Below are 10000 nucleotides of genomic sequence, written 5' to 3' on the forward strand. Positions count from 1 at the left end.
CGTGGCCGAGGTGAGGAGACCTAAGGCGTCCATTGCTGCCAGCTATATCATGCTAGCTTGCAATAATGCTCCAAAGTTAAAAGTTAAAAGTTAGGCACATCTTTGGCAAGGGACGTTTTTTGGCATGGCCATTTGGGAGTGGGTGGGACTGTAATATCTGAACCAAGTACAGGAAAGGAGCGCAGAACTCAAGGCTTTATGTGTTGAAGGAGACGGAGGTGGACATCTGATAGCCAGCCTGGAAAGCCGAGCAGAACAAAGTGAACTGAGGGTTCTGGATTGACATTCATATTGGTTCTTCACGTGTTCTTCATTTGTATGAGCAGCACCAGAGGAGGGGAAGTACAGCAAGAAACCACAGACTAATCCATTGTGCTGCTTAGCTAAATCCAAAGATGCTCCTCTTTCATTTAACTCCTAACTCCTTGACTCTGCTGATAAATGTATGTCCACAAATACATATAAGTATATAGATTAAAGTAGTGTCTATAAAGTAGTATCTATAGACTGTAGATATGAGTTTGTGGACGAGTAATACAGTCATATAAAAGTATATACCGGTACATTTAGTAATTTTTTTTTTTTTTTTTTTTCATTTTTGGTTTGTACTTTTTTACATAATAAAAACTAACAAGCAATCGATAAATGGTAAACAAGGCAGATATGGGATGATGAGTGGTAGAGAAAGAAAAGCTCTCTTGGTCCTCTCTTGGTCCTGTGCTCCAGGTCTGTGGTTACCGACTGCGGCTCCATTTTGACGGCTACTCCGACTGCCACGACTTCTGGGTGAACGCCAACTCCCCCGACATCCACGCTGCCGGGTGGTGTGAGAGCACCGCCCACAAACTGTACACTCCCAAAGGTCAGAGGTCACGCTCTGTACACCACCAAAAGACCAAAGGGGCTAGAGCTCGAAATGGGATTAAATAGCACACACACAAAAAACACAGTCCAGTCCGGTGTCCTTTTCCTTGTTTTTTTTACATTACCAGGCTACCGTCAGATATGTTGACTTATATCCTGTCGGGCTTCATTGTCAGTATCGATTAATCCATTGATTCTTTTTTCGATGAACTGATTAATCGTTTCAGTCTATAAAATGTCAACACTCATTTAGAAGTGGTTACCAGAGCCCAAAGTCATTTGTAAAATTGCTCACTTAGTTATTTTATAATGATAGGAAACGAAGAAAAGCAAGCGAAATTGTAGTATTTGTGAAGGTGTGACCAGCAAATTTTGGTATTTTTCCTTGATAAATGACTAAAGCGACTAGGTTAATTGATGATCTAAATCATAATCTATACATTTTCTGTCCATCGACTAACTAACTAATTCATGGACTAATGATTTGAGTTGAGGATCTTGTTAATAGATAGTTAATAGTCATTCATCGTGTTTAATAGTATTCTTGTCATTCCCTCAGGCTGTAAAGAGGAAGAGTTCACCTGGACCAACTACCTGAGGATGACTAAAGCACAAGTGGCTCCTAAAGAGGTCTTTGCCAGTCCTGGGAGGGTAAGACTGACTAGTTCATCACAGTCCTGGGAGGGTAAGACTGACTAGTTCATCACAGTCCTGGGAGGGTAAGACTGACTAGTTCATCACAGTCCTGGGAGGGTAAGACTGACTAGTTAATCAGTCCTGGGAGGGTAAGACTGACTAGTTCATCAGTCCTGGGAGGGTAAGACTGACTAGTTCATCAGTCCTGGGAGGGTAAGATGGACTAGTTCATCCAGTCCTGGGAGGGTAAGATGGACTAGTTCATCACAGTCCTGGGAGGGTAAGACTGACTAGTTCATCAGTCCTGGGAGGGTAAGACTGACTAGTTCATCAGTCCTGGGAGGGTAAGATGGACTAGTTCATCCAGTCCTGGGAGGGTAAGATGGACTAGTTCATCACAGTCCTGGGAGGGTAAGACTGACTAGTTCATCAAGGTCCTGGGAGGGTAAGACTGACTAGTTCATCACAGTCCTGGGAGGGTAAGACTGACTAGTTCATCACAGTCCTGGGAGGGTAAGACTGACTAGTTCATCACAGTCCTGGGAGGGTAAGACTGACTAGTTCATCACAGTCCTGGGAGGGTAAGACTGACTAGTTCATCATCAGTCCTGGGAGGGTAAGACTGACTAGTTCATCACAGTCCTGGGAGGGTAAGACTGACTAGTTCATCACAGTCCTGGGAGGGTAAGACTGACTAGTTCATCAGTCCTGGGAGGGTAAGACTGACTAGTTCATCATCAGTCCTGGGAGGGTAAGACTGACTAGTTCATCACAGTCCTGGGAGGGTAAGACTGACTAGTTCATCACAGTCCTGGGAGGGTAAGACTGACTAGTTCATCACAGTCCTGGGAGGGTAAGACTGACTAGTTCATCACAGTCCTGGGAGGGTAAGACTGACTAGTTCATCAGTCCTGGGAGGGTAAGATGGACTAGTTCATCAGTCCTGGGAGCGTGATTTCTAACCCCACATAGGATAAGCAATAACCACGCCCTGTGGCGCCGGGATTGGCCAGGAGCAGCACTGGAGGGCACGCAGCCCAGCGATTTCATGAACCAACTGAATAGCTCTTGAGAACGGACAGCGATTTCGAGAGCGGACATTGAAATGAATTAGGGTCACCTACCTTCCTTAGCATAGTAATAATAATAATAAGCATAATAATTGTAATCTACACAATGTACACAATCTACAAAAACATGCAATAATATAAACGGTGTTGTGTTCACGTTCATAGCTCATATAATATAATGTATCATATCGTTAATTTCAAGCTCAATTCTTACCCAGAGAAAAGGTACAGCACTGAAAATGTAACAGTTTTTTTAACATCTTTATTTTAAAAGATGAAAAACCCCAGGTGCTTTAGTCCCAAGCTTCAATGCTCCTGGCCAATCCCGGCGCCACAGGGCGTGGTTATTGCTTATCCTATGTGCGAATAGAAATCACGCGTCCTGGGAGGGTAAGATGGACTAGTTCATCAGTCCTGGGAGGGTAAGATGGACTAGTTCATCGTGAATGAGTAAAGGAATGGAGTAGGAGCAGTTACAATCAAACCATGACGTTCTGTGGTGATGTGTGGATGCAGTGTGGACTTGCTGTGCAGTTCATATCTTATGTGTGTTCAGATCGACATGCAGTGTGGGTTTGAGGTGGGGATGAAGCTGGAGGCCGTCGACCGCATGAACCCCTCCCTCATCTGCGTAGCAACCGTTACCGACGTGGTGGACGACCGCTTCCTGGTTCACTTTGACAACTGGGACGACACGTATGACTACTGGTGAGCCTTTGTGTGTCCGTCCTCGGGGAGACATCGGGAGACGTGGGGTTTTGTAAAATGATTATTGTTATTTCTAAGCAGAAAAAGCATCTAAATCAAATGCAATAAAGAGCAAACAATGAGAAATGTAGACTGCTGATACACAATGAAATGGTTAAAGCAACATAGATTGGAAATACTCAAATCTATTCTATTCTGTTTCCTGGCATGATGGTTGGAACTGCTCTTTTATTCTGACTGTTGTATCTTTTCTGCAGTAGGTTTCAGAGCACGATGGCAGAACTTTCTGTTGCAACTCAAAGTTAAAGAGACGGTTGTTCTCACTGTCCATCACATTATACAGGTGTGATGCCAGCAGTCCGTACATTCACCCCATTGGCTGGTGCCGGGAGAGGAACCTCCCCCTCACACCACCCCAAGGTGAACACTTGAGAGTAATTTCTAATGGTTCTAAACTGTTCTGTGTTGAGCGTCCCTCTGAATCTTGAGTCGGCAGCTAAAATCACTAACCCTAAAATCACTAACCCTAAAATCACTAAGCCTAGCAGCTGAATTCACATCACTTAAGCTGTGTTCACACCGAGATATTTATTTTCCGCTCTGTCGCTTGATTCAACCCTTTGGAATCGCTCTGTCGCTGTGTTTAAATCGCTCATCAACAGGCACACGAATTGACAGACATGTGGGGGCTATAACGTTACGCAATGTCATGATGTTTGTCCACTACGAGCCACCGTAGATGTTTACAAGCTAAGCCTATCAGCGTGCTCCTAACGCGAGCTCCATACCGGTAGTACAGACTTCACTTCATGTCAGCTGTCAGCCTGTCAATCAGCTGTCAATGCGGTTTGTTGCCACACAATAAACCAGCGGTTTGTTCCAAGCCAGTGTGATCCTTGACTCGCTCTCACACGGCAGCCAATCAGGGTTGAACAGCGAGCGACTGATGCCAGCGTATTTTCGCTCGAGTTGGGGATATTTCATCTCGGGCGACGAGCGTATTTTCGTCCTATCGCTCTGTCTCTGCCGCTCGGACGCCCAGCGATTTTTCTCCCGGGCGAATATACGCTCAATCGCTCGTTTGCATTGACTTTGTATGTAAACTCGATGCCAGCGAAAAACTTTAATAGGTCGGTGTGAACGCAGCTTAACCCTAGCAGCTGAATTCACATCACTAACCCTAGCAGCTGAATTCACCAACGTGAATTCTCTCTCGTTGCTTCTGTCCTCGTGTTGCTTCTCTCTCTCCCTAATCTTTGCTGTTGCGTTGCTGAACAAGCAGCCGATCACGTTTGGCTTTTGATCTGCCAGAAACTGAGACCCATTACTGCCTTTAAATGAAGGATTCATTTACAAAAAACATTAATGAACAATTAAATGAATAAATAAAATATGCAAATGCCTACATGGAAATAACATTTTACTGCGGGTTTGTATGTAGCTGTGGTCAGGGAGGACACTGATTGGCTGATATACAACATTGAATAAAAAATTCAATGTCAAATCAATATATCGGTCTACCCTAAAATGTATACTTTTCAACCCGATCTCCAAACAAATGGTAAAATAGCAACGTTTGTGGACCAACGTTGTTATGTTACAATTTCGGCTCCGAAATTGTAAAATGGTAACGTACGTTTCTACAGGGGTGGGCGTGGTTTGGGCGTGGTTTACGGAGATTTTCTGTTTCTAACCCCTCCCCCTACCCTAATCCTAACCCTAAAATCTCAGAACGTTACCATTTTACAATTTTCGAGCCGAAATTGTAACATAGCAACGTTGGTCCAAAACGTGGCTATTTTACAATTTTCTGTGAGACTGTGTTGCAACTTTTTCATTGATACTTTACAGAATGTAACAATCACAAATAACAATGTAACAATGTAACAATCACAAATACTAGCGCTCAGACATAGAGTAACAGAACAAGGACAAAAACACCATATAAACCATGTAAACAAACACTATAGGGGACAAAGCAGAAAGGGAGAAGAGTGTACGTGGGAGATGAATTAATCCACAATCCTGATCGATGTGAATGAATGATACCGACTGATATGTGTTGATGTTCTGCTGTGCCAGATTACCCTGAGCCGGGCCGGTTCTGCTGGTCTCACTACCTGGATGAGACCGGTTCCACAGCGGTGGCTGCTGACGCCTTCAAAGTGGTAAGAATAGATCTGTTTATTTGATTCAAGTTAAGTTATTTCATTAGCTGTGTTCAATTGAGAATACGCTTGTTTTGTCAGCTTTGATTCTGACTTATTTCAGTTTTAAATTGGTTTTAAATCCCAGGTAGCATTAAAAAGGACTTAGGCCGTCTTAAACCTGGCTTTCTGAAACCTGCAGATACTTTGTGAGGGAGTAACTAAATACCACCCATCTGGTACTCCCTGCAGGCTAAAACAAACACTCAATCAGTAGGTCTGGCTATAACACATTAAATACCCAAGATGAAATTCTTTGGTTATGTATTAAGGTGCTTCAATAGGTTTTCACAATTGAGGGTACTGACTGGAAAAGTTTCTTCCAAACCGTATACTAATATCTAAAAAAAAAAAAACAGTAGAAAACAGGTTTGCTACTAATAAAGCTCAGCGGTATCGTTGGCCAGTATTTTCCCATCATGCACTGCTCTCCCTGCAGCGCGCCGCCCATAGCTTCCAGCCGCAGATGAAAGTGGAGGCGGTGGACAAGAGGAGCCCCGGTCTGATCAGAGTGGCTACGGTGGAGGAGGTCGAGGTCCACCGCATTAAGGTAATACTGCTGTGCTGTGTGTGTGTGTGTGTGTGTGTGTGTGTGTGCGCGTGTGTGTGTGTGGGGGGGGGGGAGGTGTCGGCTTATTTGCTTGAACACTTACGCGCTAAATGTCTGAGATGATGATCTTAGGCGTCTGTGAGAGACTGTAAAACAGGGGTGGGCAACTATTTTTCATGGGGGGCCACATGAGAAACCCAGATTGGTGCCGGGGGCCGAACAAATATTGTCATGCCGCAACCCATGGATGGGTAACTTTGATGATAGAGAGGGCCACAAAAAATGTCCTCGCTACCAGATTTTGCTGAGGGCCAAACGGCGCCAGCGTGAAAAATTTGGTGCATTTGAAGCCACGTTTAGAGGAATAACTAATTTTAAATTAACAGTTGTGATGTCATTATTCAGTCTTAACCACCAATATTTCATCCTTTTCTCACTCACTCCTATGTCACCACCTGCTCTCAGGGCTTGAAAATTAACTTTTTTGACCACCTGCCAATATGGCTGCTAGATTTTAAAGTTACCAGCCAATTAGAATTTCCACTAGCCGAAATTTTCTTGAAATAAATCAGAATATGAGTGTGTTCATTTAAGCATAAGTATCAGTAAGTGGCCCGGGATGATCAAAGCCTGTGTTGAGGGTCACACAAGAACAAAAATGCAGTCTTGAAGCTAAATAAATCCAAAACCAATGAGTTAATTATTTAAATTTCTAATTCAATGTAGCCTTTTAGTCATAAAGATTATTGAAAGATATTCCATATTCCAGACTGAAATGCTATAACAGAAGTGGAGTATTGGCCAGAATGACATGAACATTTGGACACTTATTCAGCGGGTATCTTGCATGTTGGTTCAGGTGCACTGTGTAAATTTTTTTTATTTTTATTTTTTTTTGTAATTCCATCGCAGGCCACACAGGTGGCGCCCGCGGGCCACATCCGGCCCGCGGGCCGTAGTTTGCCCATGTATGCTGTAAAGTGTCATGTTGCTTCTGCAGCTCCCTCAGGTCTGTTGTGATCTACTGAACCATGTGCCCTTCTGCCTTCTCAACTGAGAGAGAGGGCGAGGGACAGAGAGAGAGAGAGAGAGAGAGAGAGAGAGAGAGAGAGAGAGAGAGAGAGAGAGAGAGAGAGACAGAGAGAGAGAGAGAGAGAGAGAGAGAGAGAGCATGCCTTCAAGTACCCCACGGTTACATAGTGACATGAGCCTGGTTATCACATTTCCTATCATATACATACCTCCCCTAGACCCATTACATTGGTTGGAACTGTGTATGTAATGTGTGCGTGCGTGCGTGCATGTGTGTGCGTGTGGGTATGCGTGCGTGCATGTGTGTGTGTGTGCGTGTGTGTGTGTGTGCGTGCGTGCACGTGTGTGTGTGTGTGTGTGTGTGTGTGTGTAATGCCCCCCTCAGGTCCATTATGACGGCTGGAGCCATGTGTATGATGAGTGGATGGACTCGGACCACCCTGACGTCCACCCGGTGGGCTGGTGCGAGGCGACGGGTCACCCGCTCAAAGTTCCCCCGCGGGACATCAGAACACTGCAGCACCACGGTAACCACGGTAACCACGGTAACCACGGTAACCACACAAACTGTGCTTTATTGTGCTTTGTTATTGGGTAACACTTTAGAATAAGGGTACATTAGTTAAAGGAACACTCTGCCCATTTTCAATCAGCTTTGTATCATTAGAACATCAGTAGTATATCAGAAAACTGTAAACTGTTTTGAAGTCTGTCATTTAATTTGATAGTTATTGAGTGTTAAAGTGTGGACCAGTGACATCACTGGTCCACACTAACTCAAATTAATAACTCATTAACTCAAATCAACTCTCAATAACTGTCAAACTAGATGAATGATGAATAGTTTGACAGTTATTGAGAGTTGAATTGAGTTAATGAGTTATTAATTTGAGTTAGTGTGGACCAGTGATGTCACTGGTCCACACTTTAACACTCAATAACTGTCAAATTAAATGACAGACTTCAAAACCGTTTACAGTTTTCTGATATACTACTGATGTTCTAACGATACAAAGCTGGTTGAAAATGGGCGGAGTGTTCCTTTAATGATTGCATAATTAACTAGTAAACATTTACTTTTTTTTTTTTTACTGTGCGTGTGTCCATTCACCTGTCTCTACCTGTATGTGTGCAGGTGTGAGGGAGGCTCCTCCCACAGGCGGGGCCAGCTACCCCTCCTCTCTTCCCTGTAAGCCCATGAGCCACCCCAGAAGCAACAAGTACAGCTTCCACCACAGGTCAGCACTCAGTGTGAACTTTGACCCCAACAGCCTCGTAGCTGCACACATTGTCACATTGCTGCACTAGCGCCTCCTCTGGTCGGTCGGGGGGGCCTGTTCGGGGGCGGAAGGGAACTGGTGGGAATAGCGTGATTGATCCTCCCACGTGCACGTGCTATGTCCTGCCGGTGAAGCTAAAAAGTACAAAAAGGCACGCACATCTAGTGAGGGGTTAAAACCAGGTGCAGGACCGAAGTGCAGATAAGTAATAAAAATAGAGTCCGCACACTGGCAGCTGCTCCCAAATATTTATTTGACCACAAAAAAGTGACGTTTCGGGCAAAGCCCTTCCTCAGACATGTATGAAGTGTAGGGACACACCCCTTAAGTACCCTCGCAGGGGTCACCTGACACATCATGTGATACATATAATTAAACATACAGTGCACTTGTTCGACCAGTATACACAATAATCAAATAGCAACTGGCAATATCAAAACTTGAGTGTCTCAAAGGACAAGTAATATAATGGAAGTTTTCAGGACAACTTGAATATCACATAAACTCGGGTTATCAGGTATAAACCGTCATAATGAAATGTAATATTTAAGAAGAAAGTGTGATGTAACTATTACAAGGTGGTCTCTACTACTTTGAAATTGTGGTAGTAGTAAAAAAGTATATGAAGATACCACAGCTCCCCGCTGTCAGGTGAAAAGAAGCGGAGGAAACTTGGTGCTAGTCTACGGCTCTCCCCAGATCGGCAGAGGGTGGAGCAGCAGGGGATAAATTGGGCAAGTACAATTGGGGAGAAAATGGGGGGAACAATCAGAAAAAAAATACAGTAACAATAAAAAAAAAAATATATACTCCTATGATACCTTGGTAAATAAAAAAACCCACCAAGCAGTGTGTTATGACATTGACCTGAAGGCCTTTGGAGCCACTTCTCCTCCAGGGTTTGGACATGTCAGTTGGTGTTGGTCTTTGTCGGCTCTATAAGGGAGATAGTTTCACATTTCCCTCCTGACACCAGTCTGTCGACTGGGATCCAGTTCCAGACTGTTTGCGTGTGTTCAGCTGTTGGACTCTTCACGGCTCCAGTCCACTGGCAGCTCTGTCTATTCCACTCCTTCTTCTTCTTTTGACTATTCCAGTCCATGTGCCTGCCCTGCAGCACGTATACTACGCCCTCTAGAGGTGACACGAAATGGAATCTTTCAGAACACATTTGGTTAAAGTATCAAACATTTTATACAATGCAATATTGAATTCAGTCTTTTGTAACAGTATTGTAAAGTAGTAGTGGAATTCTTTATGTTATTGTGATTTTGTCATGTTGTTTGTTGGTCATGTCTGTGGCCCCAGAGAGCCACTTCCTGCCTCACCATGTGTTCCAAGGTCTGAAAAGAAAATGGTGGTGAACGACGAGAGACGATACTTTTTTGGTCCCGTTTGAATTGTGCCAAGAGGTCCACATTTTGTCCATTTAAAAGATAAGACGGCAGTTTGTCCTGAAACTGAAACATAAAGTTTAGTTTTGTATGAAACCGCTCAATCAACGACATCTCTCCTGTCGCACTGTACACGTCACACCAGGGGCGGACTGCATAATCGGGCACATCGGGCAAATGCCCGGTGGCCTGGCCTGGCCTGGCCTACAAAAAAAAAAAAAAAAAATTGTGCCCGCAGTCAGGCCACTCACTGAACAGC

The 10000-nt window shown here is 44.1% G+C and overlaps 1 protein-coding gene across 1 annotated transcript in view; it reads left to right on the forward strand.

Annotated features, from left to right (window-relative positions):
* Positions 1 to 10000, forward strand: part of l3mbtl1 (L3MBTL histone methyl-lysine binding protein 1) — a gene marked incomplete at both ends in the record, with an annotated part of 19001 nt that overhangs the window by 5920 nt on the left and 3081 nt on the right. The window contains 9 exons of the mRNA XM_083656497.1: positions 1 to 10; positions 727 to 862; positions 1424 to 1515; positions 3127 to 3278; positions 3622 to 3698; positions 5361 to 5446; positions 5925 to 6035; positions 7453 to 7594; positions 8203 to 8305. The exon at positions 1 to 10 is cut by the window's left edge and continues 95 nt beyond it. Coding sequence (XP_083512623.1) covers positions 1 to 10; positions 727 to 862; positions 1424 to 1515; positions 3127 to 3278; positions 3622 to 3698; positions 5361 to 5446; positions 5925 to 6035; positions 7453 to 7594; positions 8203 to 8305 — 909 coding nt within the window. The remainder of the gene's footprint in view (positions 11 to 726; positions 863 to 1423; positions 1516 to 3126; positions 3279 to 3621; positions 3699 to 5360; positions 5447 to 5924; positions 6036 to 7452; positions 7595 to 8202; positions 8306 to 10000) is intronic.

This window comes from Poromitra crassiceps (genome assembly GCF_964638095.1).
Source record: "Poromitra crassiceps genome assembly, chromosome: 20".
Taxonomy (NCBI): Eukaryota; Metazoa; Chordata; class Actinopteri; order Beryciformes; family Melamphaidae; genus Poromitra; species Poromitra crassiceps.